A 22,326-nucleotide genomic window follows, 5' to 3' on the forward strand; every position below is an offset into this window, starting at 1 on the left:
CTTTTCGCCGGTAATATTCTTGTTGAGGTCGAACATCATCAGCACCGACCCTTGCTCCGGGCGCGCCAACTGCGAGGACGAATCGGCACCCCCGGGACCGTTGCTGGCGTCATCGCGGACCGGTGGACCTCCGTAACGGTTTCGGGATTTGTTGGCGGGGGGGGGGGGGGGGGGGGGGGGGGGCGGCACGCCGTAGCCGTCATTGTAGCTGCTGCCGGGCTCTTCAGCTGCCTGCCTCAGGGCCCGCCGTAGTCACAATCGTAGCCCGGGCTGGCAGAGCGTCTACGGCCGTCCACTGCGTTGCCGTAGCTCCTGAAGCCCCGTAGCTCACCGTAGAGGGACGGAGAGTCTCCGGCCGTAGTGGTGGAGGTAGCAGCGGGAATCTTGAAGAGTAGAGAGGAACTAAAAAGAGAACTATTGGTAGTCTTCTGCTGTGGCTCCTTCTAGAATAAAGCGTCCTGTACGAAGTGGCGGCGATAGAATATTTAAATTTGCGCGTGCACTATCGGTGTTTACCTCTCTGAACCACGCTAAAAATTAATTGGGTGCGGAAACATACGAGTTCTCAGCAAGGTATATTGCAACGCACATCTACTTTTGAGTCTTGGTCTTCGTCTCCAAATATCAGAAGGAGCACTCAAAGAATTAAGTTTGTTTTTAGATATCGTCACGAATGACTAAGGATGAGGAAGCGAACTAACTGAAAGAACTAAACGTTTAATGGGGCGAAATTGTGCCCTAAACAAAATAGAGGAAGATTAGCGTTGTAGGCGCAAGTGACACGGGCAATCTAAGAGTATCTCCCACGACCTGAGGCTCCTCCGCTGCACCTCGCTGCCACCCCGGTCACCGTGACTACGACGTATAGCCTCGCTGATGCACCGACCCCGTCGTGAACGTTTGTCTCCCTTGTCGCGCCGAAAAAAACAATTAAGCGCGGCAACCCGTAGAAGTAGAGTTGCAGTAAACTGACGACGTAAAAAGCCTTGAGAAAACGCCGGAGACCTCCCACTCAATAAAAGACATTCATCAGTACACCTCTGCGACTGTTCCCATACAAAAATGTCTATAGAAACTTTTTTTGTATGGTCGGCTTTAGATATTTGGCCCAATCAGCCTTTTTAGCTTTGTCTACGGCCGTATCGCTGTCCAGCCATAGCGCTCTTTAGCTAAAGACTTCTCTACGGCTCACCCTATGGCTCTCCTTAGCCAGCAAACTCTAAGAAAATTTTACTTCAAGTTCCCCCGACTTGTGAACGCTACATAGTAGATATATATAAATCTCTGAACACGCAGAATACACAGAACACAAGCAGAACATTACCCCACACAACAGCAACAACGTAGCGGCGCCGGAGCGAACATATGCTATGTTCGCACTAGCTGCATATATGGCAGTCTAATTTTCGAATCCGACTTTGCCGGTGACCCATCATTTGTCGCAAAAACACGGAGAGGCGGAGCAAATATTAGTCGTACTTAATACATTATCTGAATTGCCTCTTGGAATAGCCCCCATCTCTTAATTCAACACCCCGAAAAAAGCAAATTTAGATTATTAGGCTAATTAACTAAAATTTATTAATTATCTTTTTAATAAGTTTGATGAATCATGTTGACAATGCAGTGATGACATGTAGTACACTAGTGCTGAAGATTTCAATCAAGATATTGCTTGATTGCAGTATTCGGCGCCAGTGCAAATTATTTTCAATTTTGGGGGGTAATGATTAATTTTAATTGTTCCACACGTATTTTAATGGATTTTTCAAACAAACAATATTACCGGTTTTCACGACTCGTTATAACAGCAGATAACATGGTTTGTCAACGGCATTACAGTAATTTAGTATTGATATAATTTTCTAACTTGGAATGTTTTTACTAAAAAAGGAAGCGTCGGTAGTGATTTTCTAAAGGCATGGAAAGAAAATTTATTGGTTCTTAGTCTTTAGATTCCGGGCCGTAATTTTTTTCTATAGACAGGTAAAAACAATTTATTGGTTTCCAGTGCTTAAACTCGGAGCTAACGAATTCTCTATAGGCGGGTCAAGAACCTTTATTGGTTAGCTGTCTTCAGACATGGGGCCATATAATCTTCTATAGGCGTCTAAAGAAGTTTTATTGGTTCCCGGTCTTTAGACTCAGGGCCAGAAAATTTTCTAAAGGCGGTTAAGGACAATTTGTTGGTTCCAAGACTTTAAACTTTTAGGCATAGAATTTTCTATAGGCGAATAAAGAAAACATGTTGGTTACCAGTCTTTAGACACGGAGCATAGATTTTTCTATAGCTGGCTGTAGCTGTAATTATGAATTTCTCTGGCCGACCATAGAGGGCCGTAGGAGGTGATTGCCTGCCAGATAATTTTCCATAGACGACCATAGACCATTTTTGTATGGGTTCCCAACTGCCTCAAAGTGACTATCGACGGCAACGACGAGTCGGAACTCGTGGACACCGGAGCAGGCTGCTCCTCTTGAATGGGAGGCTTTCACTCCAGCTTCGGTAGGTAACAACTCAGTGGGATGGTACCCAAATACAAACCGTCGGATGCCGCCCAATAACAACGACTTGAATGGGCACTGCAGGAGTTGAGATTTATGGTGAGACTAGCCCCTTAAAGTTCGTTATTCTGCAGCACTGCGCGAGGGACATCATCCTTTGAACATAATTTCTATGGGATGCGAGTACGACGCCGTAATTAATTTAGGAGCAAATTGGCTTGCACTACAAAATCCTGTCCCACCACCGGAGAAACCCAAAGTGACTTCATCGGTGGTCCGAGTCCTCCCAAACCCCGTAAAAATACCGCCACAGTCAAGTGTTTTCGAACCCGTCGGGGCCGATAAAGCTTCCTGTGGCAAAGATATATGCATGAAGAAGCGTCCAGTTGCTTGTAGATTGATGAATGAATATCGTAAGAGGAGAAGCAGAACTGTAAGACGTTAACGCCATGGCCCCGGTTACAAATTTCCGATAAGAATCGAAACAGCCTACGAAGGGTATTGGCGTGGGCCGCATCGACGAACTCCAGAACTTAGCCGGAATTGCTGCACTTTCAGAAGATTCGACTTCATCAAAGGACGAGTGAATGCCGCCCTCTGAATTTGACATCGACTCGAACCTTCTTTGTAGTTAACGAGGTCGGCTGCTTTACTTTCTGAGCTGGTTTGCCAAGTGTTTTGTCACAACATTAAGGATCCGACACCAAATGGTAGAAAAGAAAAGCATCGTTACTGACGACGACGCGCTCTCTGTCCACCAGTCGCCGTACCGAGTCTCCTTGAGGAAAAGGGAGGTAATCTTTCTTTCTTTCTTTCTTTATTGGTTTTCCATTTCATACAGAATGGAGGAGGCCGAGGAAAAAAGCTACAAACGCAGCTTGTGGGGCCCTCGGCCCCCTTTAAATGATGGCAGCATTGGACTCACAAAACACTCACACACAGTAACAAAACACTTCCTGGTCAATCAGATTCACTCATTCGATACAGCTCCACACATTAGTATACAGTTGCAATTTAACATGATTAGGTCGGGTAAGGAACACAAAACAATTCTAGGAAATAGCTCGTTTTCATCTCAGGCAGTTCTAAGGGCACCGGTATCAGAAAATGAACATAAAAGATATCTCAGTTCAGAAGGTGTTATAGAGGATATATCGGTGCCAGCCTCCTCAAATGAATTTAGTAGTCGAGGCAAAGTATTCCTAAGCATTTGGTCACCATAATTTGTCCGAGAACGAGGAACTATCCATGGTTCTGGAGTTCGTGTTTTATGCGAAGGTTGCCTTTTTTCTAAGTTTCCTATTTCTAAGAGTGTAGAGGTATTTTTCCTAATGCTATAACAAAAATCTCGCATAAGCCTCCTTCGGTATATGTCATGAACTTTTGGAATGTTATATTTCTTGAAAAGGTAGTCAGTATGTTCGGTGTATGAGACATTGGCAATAACGCGTATCATTCTCTTTTGCATTAAGTGTAATTTATGGAGGTTAGATTCTGTTGTTGTGCCCCATACAAGATGGCAATAGTTAATATGAGATACAAATAGCGTATTGTAGATTAATAATTTAACTGATTCCGGAAGAATATACCTATTTCGATTCAGTATACCAGCTATTTGACTAAGTTTGACTAGTACAAAGTTAACATGCTCGTCCCATTGCATGTTACTGGAGAAGTACGTGCCAAGCACTTTTATAGTGTCCAAAACTTCGATGTTTGTGTGATTAAACGCTATGTTATGATGCAATGGGATAGGCGTTCCTCTTGTATAGAAGAAAACGGCTTTAGTTTTATTAGAATTAACTTTTAGACGGTTCTGTTTTGACCAAGAGCTTAATTTACGTAGAACATCATTTGCCATATTGGTTATCTCGGCGTAGGAGCTGGACGATAGAAATATGCTAGTATCGTCCGCATAGATTATAAACTTCGCCTGTTGACATATATGTACAATATCATTGACGTATAAGTTAAAAAGCAACGGGCCAAGAATGCTACCCTGAGGCACACCAGAGATTATTTCTTTGCTTTTAGACGTTAAGCCATTCAGAAAAACGAATTGTCGCCTTCTGCCGAGATAGGATTTTATGAACTCAAGTGGTAGACCCCTTATGCCATACCGCTCAAGTTTTTTAACTAGAATATTGTGATCGATATGATCAAAGGCCTGGGTAAAATCAACAAAAATGCCCAAAGTCAGAAGCTTCTGCTCGAAGTTTTGTAAAATATATTCTTTTTGCTCAAGAAGAGCCAGCTCCACAGACTTATTTTTTTGGAATCCATACTGAGCTTTAGTTATTAGCTGATATTTTGCACAAAATGACGATATTTGATTTAAAATAACTTTTTCTAAGCATTTCGAGAAAATTGGAAGGATAGAAATTGGGCGATAGTTCTTTATGTCTAACCTATCACCTTTTTTATATAGTGCTGTAACTTTGGCAACTTTCATTTTGTCTGGAAAGGTTCCTGTGGAAATACATAAGTTGTATATATGAACCAAGACATGGACGATTTCATTAATTACGTACTTGACAGGTCTTATCTGAATACCGTCAGCATCACGGCTGCAAGAGTTCTTGAGTCCAAGAAAGGTTGAACATACCTCTACACTGTCGGTTGCATGTAAAAAAATACTGCTTTCGTTTCCGGACAGGGAGTAACTACAAGACTCATTTGAACACAGTTCAGGTTCTCTATGGACAAAAGACAAAAGATCAAGTCCAGATTATGCTTGACGACGACATAATTTAACCTTCAACGAGTTTGTGGGAGCCTCTCGTCGTCCTTGTAAAGAAGGACAGAACCCCGAGGTTCTGTGTGGACTGTCGTCGACTGAACGCTGTGACTAACTATGACGTCTATTCGATCCTCCGCATGGACGATATGTTAGACCGCCTGCGCCGCTCTAGATATTTCTCGTCGATTGAGCTAAAGACTGGCTACTGGGAGATTGAAGTCGACAAACGCGGCCACGAGAAACCTCTCTTCGTGACTCCTGACAGACTGTACGAGTTCAAAGTAATAACGTTCGGACTTTGTATAGCACCAGCGACCTTCCTGTGCAGGCAGGTCTGAAAAGGCAGAGCTGTCTTTCAGCTTGATGATGCCGTTGTATTTTAGTTGAATTAAGACGAGCAGCTGAGCCCACTTCGAGCAGTGCTTCAACGTATCAAGACTCCAGGCTTGTTACTCAAGCCTTCAAAGTGGCGCCTATGATGAAATAAAGTTCCTTGATCACGTCGTGAGCCACGAAGGTGTGTGCTTTGACACCAACAAGACGCGCGCCATATCCGAATTTACGTCGCCGTGTGACAAGAATTCCGTGAGATTTCTCGAACACTGCACCTGCAACAGGCGGTTTGCTCGGGACTTCGCAAACATGTCCGCACCGCTGACGCACCTTACGAAGAACGCCGTAAAGTTTGAGTGGACAGAAGGATACAATTCGTCATTCGATGATTTCAAACGAAGCCTACAGACGTCCTCAATTCTTGGTTAGTTCAACCAGTTCGCTGAAATTTACATCCATACGGATGCCAGTAATACCGCACTCGCCCCACCACTCGGCCAAAGGAAGGAAGGCGCAGAGCCAGTCACCACGTACGCTATTCGGACGCTATGTAACGCAGGGAGGAACTACGCAACGACTGAAAAGGAGCGCCTTGCTGGTTTCTTGGCAGTACCAAAATTCCACCCGTATTCGTATGGAACTCATTTCAGCATGGTCACAGACCGCCACTCGCTCTGTTGGCTCGCGAATCTGAAGGACACTTCAGACGCCACGCGCGGTGGAGGCTAAGAATGGAGGAGTTTGACATGACCGTGGTGTGCAAGTTCGGTTCGAAGCAGAACGACGCCGACTGCCTGTCAAGGGCCCCCGCCGACGCTGGTCCTGCTTGCACCGAAGACGGCGAAGATGAGCATCTCCTCGGCGCTCTTGATGTCAACGCTATGGCAGCACTCCAATGAGACGACACTGAACTGCAAGCACTAATCGAGCACCTAGAGGTAGAGTGAAGTACTGTTCCCCGTGCTTTCTAGCAAATCCTGTCTACCTTCACGTTTCAAATAGGCCTGCTGAACAAGGACATCTATGACGACAACCTCAGAACGTAGCTGTTGGTTATCCCTTCCAGCCTTCGAGAAGACATCACCCACTGATAACATGACAATCCGACGGCAGAGCAGCTCCGGCGCAGCAGGACACTTGCCAGAATCCTTAAAAGTACTACTTCCCAAGCTTCCCGAAACAGTTCATCTCCACACCCGATCGTGCCACGAATGCCAACGACGCAAGTAACTGGCCACGAAACCCTGAAAACTTTTTCAACCGTCTACAACGCCAAATTTCCTGTTTCACTAGGTCGCAATAGACTTGCTTGTACAGTTTCCTCCACCGACGCAAGAGAGCCGGTGGATAATTGTCGCCACGGATTATCTTACACTATACGCCGAAATTAAAGCCCCTCCGTCCGGAACTGCTTTTGCAGCCGTTATATTTTTCATTAAGTCCATCGTCCTTAGGCACGACGCTCACGAGGTTTTAATTTCAGATCACGGGTCGGCGCTCATGGCGTAGCAGACGTAAGAATTTCTTCGTATCAGCCACACCAGCAATCGTCGCACCATGCCGTACCACCCGTGGAACAACGGGCTGACGGAGAGACTCAACAAGACAACCGCCGACATGACCTTCATGTACGTCTACGGGGAGCAAAAGACGCAAGACGATGTGCTGCGGTACGTCACATTTGCTTACCTATAACGCGGTAGTTAAAAAAAAACTACCGGAGTAACAGCCTTCCAGCTGGTGCATGGCCGAAACGACTGCTATGCTCGACGCGATGCTGCTCCACGAGAGAACTGACGATTCGTTCGACGAGATCCAGATGGACGCCCAACGGGCAAAAATAGTCTGCCAGCTCTCCCGACTCAAGATTCAAGACCAGCAACGTGTCGACGGTGGCCGCTACATCCTCCATCGTCGGGACGTTCACTCAAATACCGAAGACAGGGTGTGTGTGTGGAAACCCATTCGTCACCGCGGACCCAGCGAGAAACTGCTTAAACGGTACTTCGGATTATACGACGTACTTCGTCGTCTCGGGGATCTCAACTACGAAGTGATGCGCGACGGAATGCAGACATCATCACGACGCCGACCACGACCCAAGGTGGTAGATGTTGTTCGACTCAAACCTTTTTACGCTTGTTAGGACTGTGGTATTTTCGTGTTCAGATGACATTTTAGCTGAGCGTTGTCTTGCTTTGTGTTGTGTTACATCGCGGCGATGCCCTTCTAAGGGGTGGGAGGTTTACTACGGACGTTTCCGAGCAAGGGCACCCGTGGCCGGATGGTTATCATGCTTGACTTACAAGCAAAGGACCGAGGTTCAATTCCCTGAAGCGGACGTACCATTTTGTCATTTCTGTAGGTGTCGCGTTCTGGTGAATTCGAGAACGCTATTGCTTATTCCAGGTTGGAATGCTCTAGTCACCGAACCTTCTGCACCAATTGTACAAGAAGCTCATACGTGTACAGAAGGGGCAATGTATGGCGAGCCCCAGTCAGTCTCGCTCTTGCGCTCGAGCCTCGAGCCTCGTGCTACGCCGACTTCGGTTTCCGCCACACTTCTCTGTTATTTTCAGATTCCTTTTTGGTTTGGCAAAAGTTCGCTAAATTTAACCTTTCAGTTTCCTCAGCTCTAGTTTACGTCGTCACCTCGCCACCCTTGGCAATATCTTATAAGCATTTGTACCTTATCTCAATTTATTGACGTTAAGTAGCGCTAAACACACTCTGTTCTCATGACAGCTCGCCAAACGTATACGGAACACGCGAGCGAAGGCATAGCTCATGGGAGCGTTATCCAGGCAGAAGCCGAAAACTCTTTCATGACAGTGATCGATAGTACAGTCCGAGCAGGAGAAGGCTCTTTGAGTGACTGGTAGATACAGATACTGCCTCTTTAGTGAGAAAGGGGAGGTGACAAACGTTCACTAGATGGTAAGGACGAGCCTTGAAATAACTGGTCGCTGCTTTTGTTGTCGACGATGTCGGTAGGGGTATCAGACGTGGCATGTGTTAGGTGCAGTTGTTTCATAATTTTACAGGTCGGGCTCGAGATTGACCGGTTTAACTACATTCGGTGGCAAAAATTGGTCGCGGTTGCTGACCCCAAGTTTCATGCTTTTGTTATCGCGACGCAGTATGGAGGATGCGAGGGTTTCGTCACGTTGTAATGTCGAAAGAAAATGTATCTGGATTATTTAATGTCGCGGCAAATGAAACGGTTCGTGCGGAGGGTACCCCTGAGAGAACTGTACGAAGATACTGCATCAGGAAACGTATTTGCTGAACGTATTCCTCTTTCATTTTTGCGCGGTGTTAAGTGATATATACGAAAAATTAAAACAAATTCAGCAGACAAGGTGAGTGAGTAACGTGCTACATACCAACGACGCAGCGATGCAGTTGATATGTTTTAAATAATGTGCAGATACTTTGCGTTATGTCTGGATCACTAATATGTAGAAACTAGTAATTGGACTGAATTGGTCGTCGTGGTGAGGCGTGACTGAATTGCCGAATCTCGTTGCGTGAGTGTGTGAGACTTGCTTTTCCTGCCTGTGGTCGCGCGACATCTTTATCATCTTCTCCGTGTACCTTTTCGTGACCTCAAGACTGTGTTACTCCCTACCCTAGCATCTTCGTACGAAAAGGTGTTGATAAGTATAGAACGACCGAGCAATTAAATAATGTGGTGTACACGGTTCAGCGATCGGCCTCCCTTCTGGGGATTTCTATTGAGCTCTACTTCCTTTACGCAGGGGGGCTATGTTGCACGTTTTGGACTCCCAGGAGACTAGGGAGAGGGAAGTGACGTAAACAGCGCAGAAATGCAGATTGAATGTTGATTTTGTTTCCTTCTGTCAACATCCAATCTGCGTTTACTCTAGTCGTTGACGTCACTTCCTTCTTCCAAGTCTCCTGGGAGTCCAAAAAGCGCAACATAGCACCCCAGGTTAGCGTTCTCATAAATTAAAACACCGTTCGAGCCTTCGTTATGAGTATCGTGACAACTGTACACTCTTTCGTTTTATAACACTTCCGGTCTGAGTACGCTTAAAAACGCATCTCGATAGTTTTCAACTATTACAATGGGAAAACAAATTTATCGGCGGAGACAGTCAAAATTTTGACTTTCATGATGCGTTTTTGACTTGGAATTGCGCGTGCCGGCGTCGTCACGGCGTCATTTTTTTTTTCAAGCGCGCGCTCTTGTTTTTTTATACCCGCCTGTTTTTGACTCGGTTAGAGAAGGTCGCTCGCGTGGAGGCGCCGCAGGAAGTAGGTTACGTGGGTTGAGCGCTTAAGATTTTTACGACATGCGCCGCTAGGACATAATGCTCTCTCGTTCACTGTGATGTCTGTCAAATTAGTTCTTTTTTTTTAGACAGTTGTATATACGCCCTAAAAGTAGGAATATGGGCTCCTTGGTGTCCTGGGCTTATCCGTGAGCCAGGGGTGCCATATTTTACACTGAGGTATTAGCCAGGGCGCCAGAGAGCTAGAGAGAGGGAGATGAATTGTTATATTAAAACAATAGGAAATCCGGCTGGAGTTAGTCTTGCCACTAGGCCGACATTGTCCCACGTGCGAAAGGAAAAATATAAAATTAAATGAATGAGAAGATAAAACGAAAGAGGATAGATACGAACAGATTAGAGGAGATATTAAGGTTAGTGGTCAGAAATTTGCACTGTTGTCTTTGTCACGTTTGTAGTATATGAGCCCTTTACAGTGTAGCTATATGTAGCGGTCAATTGGTTCAGCGTCCCCGCAGCAAAGACTACGACGCTACTCGTTGGCACGAGCCTGATGGCACGGAATTAAAGACAACGCTATCGCTTCAGCTCGGATTCGGATTACAATGCAGGTAGCGGTTCTCCAGGCTCTGCGCGACCTCGGCAAGTAACTCTTCGGCGAGTGACTTAGCATCGAACGCAGAAATTCAAACACATGCTGGAGCTTGGCATGATACCATTTGTCGGCGAATGGCATAGTTTAGTGTGGAAACTGGCAGCTCAAGCCTACGCTTTTACCACTGACTTAGAGGCTACACATCAGCAGCCTCCTGATCGCAAGTGGCGGACAGCTGGTTTGTTCTCACAGAAACTGAAGCCTGCGAAGACGGGACGAGGTACCTTCAGACGAGAAATCGCTCTCTGATCAAGTCCGGGCACGAGTTTGTAGCACGCTCGAGTTAGAGGACAAAATATAGGGTACAAACACTTCCGATCTTAACTAACAACATTCGCTTTATTCCCGTACCGTCTGCCTAGTGCAATGAGAGGCGTCGTCGTCTTTGTTGGCAGTGACCCTGCACCTATTGACCGCTAAAGTACGGGACCAACATATCTTGAGCGTAAATTAGAATTGCTGAATCTTCCTTGGCTTCCAAAGTACTCCACCGTAGGCCAGAGTTTTGAGACGACTACAGCGCCAGCGTTTGGCTAGGAGTCGTGCTCCCGAAGGTTCGACATGAGTAATAGCCAAAACTTGATGCCAAAGTGGTGTCCAATCTGTGGTCTACGGTGGCCTCCTTTAGTGACGCAAAAAGATTTAGCCCTTGGACATTATTATCTAGGAGCTGTTTACGGGAGGCGACGGGCCTTCAGAAAGAGGGAACTGATTCGACTCAAGCAGATCATTCAGCATCTCAATCATACTAAGCCCTAATTAGCGGACGGGTACGCTTCCGGAATCCAGCCTTGGCGCTTCCAGGGGCGCCGTCGAAAATTAAGCGAGTTGTTTATGCATAGTTATGAAGAGGTAAACAGCGTCAAAAGTACGGAGGACAAAGAACGAGGAACACAAATACCGAGCGCTGTGTTCCTCGTTCTTTGTCCTTCGTACTTCTGGCGCCGTTTCCCTCTCTGTCAACACTCGGCTTGTGTGCTCCTCGTTCTTTGTCCTCCGTACTTTTGGCGCTGTTTCTCTCTTAGTAGCTTCCAGGGGCACTTCTCTGGCTTGAGATGGCGTATCTCATGGCCCCCGCCATCATATTTTGTAAGTCCTGATAACAGCTGGAACAAAGACCGGCACATCGAGCAGCTCACTAAAAACACTGGGCCGGTCATCACCGGAATTATTATCCCCTCACCCTCGCCCAAAAGCTCCATTTAAATATTGTCAGAACCTCTCTGTTTTATCGCGACACTATCTCTTAACCAAAACATTAGATACGGCCCAACAGGCATTTATGTTATTTACTGCTTACCTTTCCGGATTGCCGGAAAACTCCTAACCGAATAAAAACTTTCCAATTATTACTGTCTCTAAAAACAAAACAAAGTATGCTATGACCGGCAAGTTCACGTGAAAACTTTACTTATCTATGTAAGAATTGTTGTATTATATCTGTGTTCATAATATCTACGAGGGTTGCAGTTTGTGTCGTCTAGCAATTCTTGAGAGCTTGCCGGTGGTGGCTACTCTCTGTTGGTGCCTGCGGGTGCGCCTACGCAGTAACACCTAGAAGACAATAGATACGCTCCCCCCCGCCCTCCCCACCATACCTCATCGCTGGGTGCTACAAACAGGGCGGCCTAGTTCGCAGTTCAGTGTCAATGTCGGCGTGTCCGTGCAACGTCTGGCAACGAGTGCGACGCCAGCTCGCCGCGGCACCAAGATGGATAGGTCTACCGCTATGCGGTGTCATTCGTCATGCTTCACCTTTTTTGTTGCTTTGAAATTTTTGGGAATTTACTAAGGATGAAATCATACTCAGTCTTTGTCTTTTATGCTTAGGAGCAACTTTCTATGACAATGCAGTCAAGTGCATAGACACGCGAGTTCTCTACCGAACTGATCGCCGATCAAAGCTCTGGCCACGCTCTTCTTCCCGCCTATTCTCGTACAATCCACGCATAGACACTTTATAAACGCGGCAGGTTAGGGCTGCCACGGGAGACCTTGTCTTACCGAGATATTAAGGCACCGAAACGGGCATTCACGAGTGCCTATAAAATACCAGTGCTGGGGAGGGCACAGTAAACTCTAAGATGACAGAGCAATAGCCTGGCCTGCTATGGTAATAATGAAGTAAAGCGAATGAAAATAAGAAAACACCAACAAAAGAACGAGAATGGTGGCTGCCATGCACGTCTGGTGCAAAGCGTTTATAGTTGCACATAAAGTTCTGAATTCTGAAAAATTATCGCTATTGCCTTTCCCTGCCTGCTAACAGGACATTAATAAACGGTACCGGTTGTAGATAGGTAACTCAGTTTGAGTCAACCATTTACTCATTCAGACATCCAGCCAGAACGCTATACATACAAGGTCGAAAGCATTGCTTTCCAACCGTCACACACAGACATCGTCGCCGTCGTCTCACACACCAGTCCCAGCGCGCGCAACAAGACGACAGTACAACGGTGTGCCTTTTGCTGACAGGACCGATTACCATCAGATGCACGTCACGCGCAATCAATACAGAAAGACATATGCGCGTGGCGATATGACAACGCAAATATAAGCTATGCGCTTTTTTTATAACATGCACACGATCAAAAACGCGCAAGGCGATTGGCTGGGGGGTACTCGTTGCCATGGTAATTGCCATTTCGGTCATTTGAAAGCGTCTCCGCATTCGCCCTCCCAATAGACCGATATCACCAGCCGATGCCACCAGCCGATACCACCAGCCAGCCAGTGCATCAAGGGCTCTTTAGTGTTTCTGCACGTCCAACAAGCTTCCTGCAGCTCTGCTCATGTGAAGCACGAGACGGCACGAGCCCTTGAATGCACGGCCGCCTGCTGCCCATGCACTAAACTAGTGGCGGCGTCACGCATGCGCGGAACGCTTAGTGAGATAGGTCTATAGTAGCGCCACCTCAGCGGCGTGACGTCAGGTCCCCTTGTCGGTGTATAAGCGTCTTAAGCACTGTGATGCAATCAATTTATCAATCAACCTTATCTCTACATATCTCTTACAATGATGTCGTTATTCTTGCATAATTCGAGACAGAAAAAGTTAGATGCCGCCAAGCACTGACGCCGCAAGTCGTGGCTGAGTTAGGTTGTGCAGTTGCTTCGCTGGTGTGTGGATAACGAAATATTGGTATACAAAACAAAGAATTTATAATGCAAATGTTGCATTCAATATAAAGGCTCTTCATTAGGATGTAGAGGCCAAATGCAAACAGTTCATTCTACGGACCACAATGGTGACCATAAAGGGATATTTGCGCTACTTTTCTATGATCGGGCGACTTCAGTTGCCCACGAAAATAGGTGGTATGCGGATTGCTAGTTCGTATGCTTCTGTTGCAGGGGGCGTCAGAACACTGAGCTCTGATTGGGTCGGATTGAAGAATGGTGGATAGAGCTGGAAGCAGGCTTCCGTAAGGTCTACCCACTATACTTCGACCGGAGCCAGTCAGAGCTCGGCGTCTTTCTGATGTCACTATAACCATTGGAAAAGAAGTAGAGTAACTTGAGCTCTGCACTGACCTGCGTCGGTGCTCGCGTGCCCCTTCGTCGGCCGTAGGATTTTCAGGAGCAAAAACAACGCTTCGTGCGGGTCACTCTTAATAACGCGTTTTGATACGCCGAAGTGTAAAAAGGGCAATCTAAAATAGTTTAGCGTTTCACATTGTTTCAAAGACAGTACACTCAAATTACAATATTAGAAATTGTTACCTTCATACTGTGAGCACAGCAACTTCGTAATAATACTAACTATTGTTCCAGCATCATATTCAAGGCGTTTGTTCTGAAACCAATCTATATAAAGATACTTCTAATGAAGTCACAATAATTCGGTGCTGAAAAATACAGACACGATACGTTGTAGTGTCAAAGATAAATAGCATTACCCATGACGGAGTTACTGTAATTAAAAAAAAATAAACTTATACTAATGCAAAATGACCTGTTTCAGAGTGTGGAAGAAGAACAATTCAAGAAATATAAAACATTTAAAAATGAAACGACCAAAAAACTGGACCCTACATTCACACTTAGTATATTTAACCGGTGGGTAAATAATGACACAAGATTTCAAGACGCAGATGTTGTCTACCTACTGACAAGGTTGGTGTATTCAAAATACTTAATGCTAAAAATGTGATCAATTTAAAAGTACACATAAAATTGTATTTGTTCTTCATTTTATAGTGAAGACATTCGGGACTACACGGTGGCCTACAAACTGGAAATGAAAGGTAACACAAAATATTTTAACGCAATCGTGTCTGTAATATCATAGCATCCTCTATACTGATAATGCCTGCGGGATAGTTGGGTGCCCCATTCTTCGTCATCGTTGCGTCTGCTTTATATATTTGCTACTAGAGGCGCCAAAACCCCACACAAAAATGCAGACGACTCTTCTTCGCTGCCCGCTGCTACAGTCCACTGTGATGCCGTTTGTGAATTGAATACATTCGTAACCCGTGCTACATAGCAAGCGCAGGGCACCGTCATCATAGATTTCATATATACAACAAGTATTACACCTTTATTTTACCTTTCACGTCTTGGTTTTGTTTTTATGCTGAAATGTTACCAAACCTCTGGCGCTTGTCATATCGACAACAGAAATCGTCAATGCAAATTAAAATGGAGATAGACAGGCTGGCGGACTTTCACAACCTTTAAACAGGGACCACTTAATGTTTTTATTGTTTCTGGAGCAGAGCTGCAAAACATTCGGCCCGTGGACCGCATGAGGCAATCAAATGGTTTTTCTCAGGATCGCGAACGCGTCCCCGCTAACCGAAAACCTGCGCACCCGTTGGCAGCGCTCTGACCGGGTATCTGGAGAAATATTTTCAATTTGTTTTTTAAGCGCACAGCCCATTCATGTTTTTGACAGGTCTCTTGTGGTCCGCACTGTTTTTCGCGTATGCAGTTATAGAGCTTTAACGACTTCCTAGATAGTAGCTTGTTGGAGATCTTGTTAGGTCATTCTTATTAGTCACGGATGCCGAGTAATTTGTGAACTTCTGTGTTAGTACACAGAAGTTGTAGGAAATCTTTGTAATTGTTGAAATATTTCTCTGCCTTTGCGTATTTCAGAGCCCCATGGTGCCTAATTGTATCCACCGCACTCTCGGCAGCTGCATGCAAAGGCCTTTTTTCAGCATATTTCGTTTTTGCAGTAAAATCTCTACGAACCCGAAGGAAAAATCCATCAATGTAACCCTGCTTGGCAGTCAACGTTTTCTAGTGGACCGCTGACTGTGCCTGACTGTACGTCAAACATGTCTGATTGGCCAAGAAGTTGCTCTGACCGACAGTCAAACTCCAGTCAGACTCCACTTGTCGGCTTTCTGATGGTTTCCTGGTGGCAGTTGGCCGCCGCGAAATGCCATCAAGATGTCTTGGTGGCGATTCTGATTGTACATCGATGGGCTCTGACTGTACGTCAAAAAGCTTTGACGTGCGGACAGACGTACGGTCAAAGGACGTAAAGTTCGTTCGGATACCACTATTTCGTCAAATCTATGAATACGAAAAATAGTCTATGCACAAGAAAACGATTTCGGGACGTGAGCCCAAAAAACCGCTGATGTTAGGGATATGACACGCAGCCGACCGACAACCTTGATCAGAAGCCCGCCGAAACGCCGAAAACGCCACTTCACTGACTTCGCTTCGCCCATAGAGGCTTCGCCGAGCTTTCATGAACGATCGCTCTCGACTCGTTTTGTTTGCCCGCTTGCTCCAACCTGTCGATCCTGCACGGGCCCTACAGTGTTTTATGTTTTAGTAGAATTTCTACTCGACAAGACCCAGCCTGTTGTGAGTTCCGACGATGTAAGGGACTTTAGCGGCGTAGTTGAAGACGACAAGGTGTACCAGGTCTACTGGGCCGGAGACGCGCGAACAAAAGGATCGTTCTACGGCGCGAAAGTACTCTACATGGCAGGTGAGTAGAACTGAAGTACGGCGAGTGATGTACGAGTGCTTTGCATAACATGCGGAAGTCTTAACTGCATTTGCAACCGAAGCATCTCGTATAAAGCGGATGGTGAAATCTAGTTCTCTATGACACGGCGTGGCATAGCGGTTACGGTGTCCGATTTGTACGCAAGGGGTCGCGGGTTCGATCCACGGTGGTTCTGCTTTTTTTTTTCGTTTTTTTTCTCGAACATTTTGTTTTATCGAGGCATTTGGCGATATTTCTGAGTGCGTATAGCTTTACTCTTATATAAATGCTGCCCTTGTTGATGAGATTCCTTTGGCAGTGGCAGTCAGACGTCATCTGATGGACCATCAGATGACGTCTGATGGTCCATCACGTTCCACCAAGGCTGCTGACTGGCAGTCAGTGTCCCAAATTACGTACCTTGATGGAATTTTCAATAGGGAAGTTCTTCAGCGCATACAACGCCCTCACTACTTCTTTGATGGATAGTATAGTCTTCCCCTATCATGGTGCCTGAGAAGGGAATCACTAGGAGCCATTGAAGCCTGCTTAATAACCACCAGAAAGTGCAACTCGCGAGTACGAGTTACAAATAGGCACAGAACAGTAATCTGAGATGCGACTTAAAATGCAGCACAAGGAGTCGGGACTAAGTACAAGGTGCTGCAGTGCTCACGACCAATAAAAGAAATAAAATGACCGCGCGTGTACGTGTGGCGTCACGGTGTGCGTGCCACGAGCCGCAGACAGACTCATGCTATTGGGTTATGACGGCTATTGCTAAGCGCTCTAGAGCTCTGCGTGTCGAACGACGACCGACAGAAGTTACTCGTGTCACAAAAAATTAAGTGATCAAGTGACCTATCTGAACACGTAAGGCCACGTTCCCGCGTAACCTAACAGGGAAAACTTACGTTATCACGTATATTAACGGATAATGTAGCTTACACAAGCTACAGTAAACTGTAGCAGCAGACAGCGGACAAGCATCATCTGCATTTCGGCATAGGGTTTTGGCGCCCCTAGTAGCAGATATGTGAAGTAGGCGCCACGACGACAAAGCAACCATTGGGCAGGCATTTTCAGTATAAAGGAGGCTACGGTAATACACATGTTTTAGCAACACGAATTAAGTGGAAATCTTCTACACTGAAGTGGGCATTTTAATATTGTCCTCTCGATCGTGTAATTTGAACCACGGAATATTTTTTTTTTCATATTTGTGCAAATGGGTGCTTGTACTTTTTGCATTACAGGGAATTTGCCACTCCCCCCCCCCCCCCCGCGTAATAGCTTACCCTCTTAATTAATCAAGCTCTATAGCTACTACCAGCATACGAAGAGCATAAGAAAGCGTGAAGAACGCAGGACAGAATGATGAACACACCACACTGCTGACTTACGACTAATCTTTACTTACGTTGGGTTCTTAATTTAAATGCCAAATACGCCAATCAACCAAATGCAGCAAGAAGAATGAAAAAAAAATCACGTCTTCGCGAAATTTGGTTTTGATACTAATCTATAAACTCATAGAATCGCCAACCCCGGAACCTTATAAAATACATGATATATTTTCCAAATTATATGCAAAATAAAAGTTAGGCACATTCACGCTATTTAATAGCAAGCAGCACATACATATGTGTATAGAAAAGTACAAGGTAAGTTAAATAAGGAGAGTTAGGTGTCCAAACAACAAATGATGCCACTGGAAGCGTTTTTATAATCCAAAATCGTGACATCAAAAACCGACCGGAGAAGAATCGAAGACAGAGCAATCTTTACATTTAGGAATGAAATTGTTCAGCGCACTCTCCTATATAAAACACTTCGCTTTTCAGCACTTTACGATAAAAAAAAGGGTTATCGTGTACCAGTTTTGCCGAATGGGCATTCCCATTCTATTACATATTTATTGCGGGTAATTACGGTTTCTGATAATTATATCGCTTTCAACTCAAAGGAATGGAGACGCTGGGTCCATTCCCGCTCCTTCAATTGCTGAACTGTTTCATTCCATTCCTCTCATTTCTAAACTTTAAAAAAATGACAACTAAATTATGTTAACAAAAAATAACGAAACGCATAAAGTTCACCTTAAACACGAACACAATATAAAGGTATACAAAATACTTCCCCAAAGTCGTTACTCTACTTCAACCAAGCAAAATGCAAAAAGCGCTTCGTGGCGCTTCATGTCGAAACAGGTATGAATCGCGCCGTGAAACGTAAAATATTGCAAAAGACGCAAGAAACTAATTCCACGCATTTAGTTTGCACAGCCTTCGCAGATACGTAGTCAGCGCGTTGTTTGTTCGATAAGGCCTTTTTGTACGTGTCGCAAGAAGAGCATGTCTCCTCTCTGCTGTGAATACCTAAACGACACCACCGCTAATTCGTTGTAAAAAAAAACAACAAAAAAACACACACACAAAAAAACGCCCTAAATGTTTTTGAGCTGGCGCAAGCACACAAAACATCTAAATAATCATTCCCACACTTGCGACTGTTTAGAACTGAGAATCTTGAAACCTCTTATACATCTCTTACGACGAGAGGACACACTGGCGCCACCTATCGGGCAGCAGTGGAACGCATGGCAATCGCATTTATGTTCTGTGTGTTTTGCTGATCATTCTTTCTTTCTTGGTTCGACAACCTTTTGTCAATGATATAAGCGAACATTTCTGAAGGAACATTCGACTTTACAAATACCGTTAAATGTTCGCTCTAGTGAAATGCAGTTCCAGGGTCACCACATAGTGGCGCCAGCATGTCAGTGTGCTGTCTCTGTCATAGAGATTTTAAGAGGTTTCAAGGCGCTCGGGCCTAAGGAGTCGCAGATCTTTCTATATTTTCATTAACGTGTATTCGGTAAAAAAAAAAAAAAAAACTACGAAACAAATAGAACAAGCAAGTAATGACTCCTAGTCATTTAACACACTACAAATCTGGAAGACGATTATTAGCCGCCTCGGTGGCTCCGAGACGAGAGCGCTAGCCTACGGATCCCCATGTGGCGGGTTCGAATCCCGGCCGAGGTTTCCGCAATCTGACGGAGGCTTATTGCGGAGGAGGCGCCGTGTAACCGAGCTTTCGGTTGCACGTCAAAAGATCCCCAGGTGGTCCAAATTAATCCTCAGTCCTCCGCTGGGGCGTGCCAGATGCCCGTCGTAGGTTCGGCACGTAAAACCCCCAAATTTGACTTTTTTTATTGGAAGACGATTATTCTTGCTGAATAAATTTGCAGTGAAAGAACACCAGTCAATCCATGCAGTGTGAAAGTAAAAATCTATTTCACAGTGCCAACAAAAGAACCTATTATTAAGAAAATTTTAAGGAAATTGAAAACCAGTAACCGCTTTGGTTTGACGGGACCAAAATTAAGGATTATGTTAAAATAAATATATTAGAATAATATTCGTAATTCCTAAAAATAAAATCCGAAAGGAGAAACACGGAGCATTGATTGTTCAGTGTTTTTGTTCGTAGATACTTGTAATTCCTTTGCTCTCTCGAGCTGAAGACAAACCAGAAGAAATAAGTAAAAAGGAACGAAAAGACAAGACGAGGCGATCTCGCAACTGAAAGTTTAATTTAAAAACAAACAACTTATATATTGCTCTTGAAAACAACACGTATTTTCACCTTTTTACTCTTTCTGCAAAAATACAAATTATTTATGAAGGGCCGACGGTTCCTCGTTGACACTCTTGCTGGTGCCTCCTTTTTTATTTCAAAGGTTTTCTGTGGTCTTGTTCCTGTGCTTCGCAATTGTCTTAATGGGCGAAAAAAGCGGCGTTCACTCCCATTTAATTCAACGCACTGCCAAGCGACCAGAGTGTGAGTGTTTAGTGGCAGCTGCGTGGTCTCCTGCGCTGTTATTAATGCATCGCCCTGTTAGGCTTACGTAAGAGCAAACGATGACAAGTGAAAATGTCTCACACAAGACCCGTGTTGGATTCCACAAAAGTATTTTGGTGCTTTGTTTTGCAGCCGTCACTACCCACATTAGGTGAATTGAGTTATCGGCACAAACCGGTCTGTTCGGAGCATAAAAAATACTAAAACATTCTAGCCGACAGCAACTTTTTTTTTTTTAAATGGTGAGATAAGGCGTTTATTTATGAAATTATCGCAGGCATTTTCCTCACGCGCTCTCAAGCTGTCTTCTAGGCGCCGATAAACGTATTCTTTTTTTTTTCAGGCGTTTTGCAGCTTTAATCAAGGATTGTGCGGAGAACCCGCACTCATGAGTCGGTCGACCTGCTGTTGGAAGCTTCTTCCCATTTCCTCGGGACATGACTTAGTCAAAGAGGATCCAAGACACGAAGTAGCAATGCCTTCTTTTCCCCAGTATGGAGTGGGTCTAGTTGCATTGCAGCAGGACTTTCTTGGAGCGGCGTTGATAGGCCCCTCGAAAGTGATCATCCGAAAATTTAAGATTTAAGTCCAAAGTGTTGCGGCTCGATCCACGCTGTGAAGGTGGTTGGACAGCGAATCTGTGGCATCACCTGCAACGATTGCCCACTGCACTAGAGGGTGATTTCAGATAAGATCGAACAGGGGGTGGCTGGTCGACCTTTTTAATTTGCTCCATAATTTTATATGTTGTTTCCCAATGTCCAAAATAAACAAAATCAAAATTATTTTCACCCAGAAAAAAAATTGTCGGACGCAAAAAATCGTACATCACGTAGAAGTGGAAAGTCGCATATGCTTGCATGGCCGGAGGGGGCAACTTTGGTGATTAATAACTAAAGTTATACTTTTTAGGTGAGCTTACTAATCTTCCAGTAAAATCTATATGTACTTAGCAATACGAAAAAAAAAATTGTTATTCTTTAGTATGTGTTAAAAAATAAATAAAAAACATAAATTTTGGCTCCTTGACATTTTTTCCCCCAAATTTGCAGGCCTGTATCTTAGGAAATAATTTAGTCAGAAACGTCATATTTTAAGTAAATACACTATGTATAAATGTAAGTACATGCACTGAAATTCAAATTTATTTAAGCGCGGGTTGGGAAGATTTCGGCAAGCAAACCCGAGACAAGCACCAAAATAAAAATATTTTAAGGGAGATTTAAAAAAAAATCCCGTTCTCGATTTTTTTCAAACTCTGACCAGTCATTCTACTCTATTTAGGGGTTACTATAGATTAAAAAAATGTTGCATTATATTGATGGTGTAATAGATATAGCACGTCTACCGAGCCCCTTCTGCGAAGCTCGGCACGGTGTGCGCCCCCGTGGGGCGACGCAGTTCTTGCAACTTCTTACTTTGAAAGAAAAGTTTTTTTTTTTATTTGAGTATAGCAAGTAATAGTTCTTCCATATCTTTTGCACGTTAAAATAAATTGCGCATTATACAGAATAAATTACACAACAGATACAGGGTGACTTCAGATACGATCGAAAAGAGGGTGGCTGGTCGACCTTCTTAATTTGCTTCATAATTGTATATGTTATTTAACGATGTCCGCAATAAAAAAAAATAAAAAAAATCAAGATCATTTTCACCCAGAAAAAAAAATCTTCCGACGCAAAATTTCGCACATTACGTAGAAGTGGAAAGTCGCGTTTGCTTGCGTAGCCGGAGGGGTAAAATTTGGTGATTAATGACGGAAATTATACTTCTTAGCTGAGTTTCACAATTTTTGGGCACAAAATATGTGTACTTAGCAGTACGAAAGAAATATCGTTATTGTTTATTATGTTTAAAAAAAATATAAAAAAACATCAATTTCGGCTGTTTGACTGTTTTCCCCTAAATTTGCAGGCCTGTATCTTAGAGAATACTTTAGTCAGAAGAGTCATATTTTAATTCAATACGGTACTTATAAATGGAAGTAAATTAACTGAAATTCAAA

The 22,326-nt window shown here is 44.4% G+C and overlaps 1 protein-coding gene across 1 annotated transcript in view; it reads left to right on the forward strand.

The window, feature by feature from the left end:
• LOC115312829 overlaps positions 1 to 22,326 on the forward strand; it is a 74,224-nt gene that overhangs the window by 25,986 nt on the left and 25,912 nt on the right. The window contains exons 5-6 of the mRNA XM_040211260.1: positions 14,460 to 14,611; positions 14,696 to 14,742. Of these exons, the coding sequence (XP_040067194.1) occupies positions 14,460 to 14,611; positions 14,696 to 14,742 (199 nt within the window). The remainder of the gene's footprint in view (positions 1 to 14,459; positions 14,612 to 14,695; positions 14,743 to 22,326) is intronic.

This window comes from Ixodes scapularis, unplaced genomic scaffold (genome assembly GCF_016920785.2).
Source record: "Ixodes scapularis isolate PalLabHiFi unplaced genomic scaffold, ASM1692078v2 PGA_scaffold4__175_contigs__length_147842914, whole genome shotgun sequence".
In the NCBI taxonomy this organism is placed as follows: Eukaryota; Metazoa; Arthropoda; class Arachnida; order Ixodida; family Ixodidae; genus Ixodes; species Ixodes scapularis.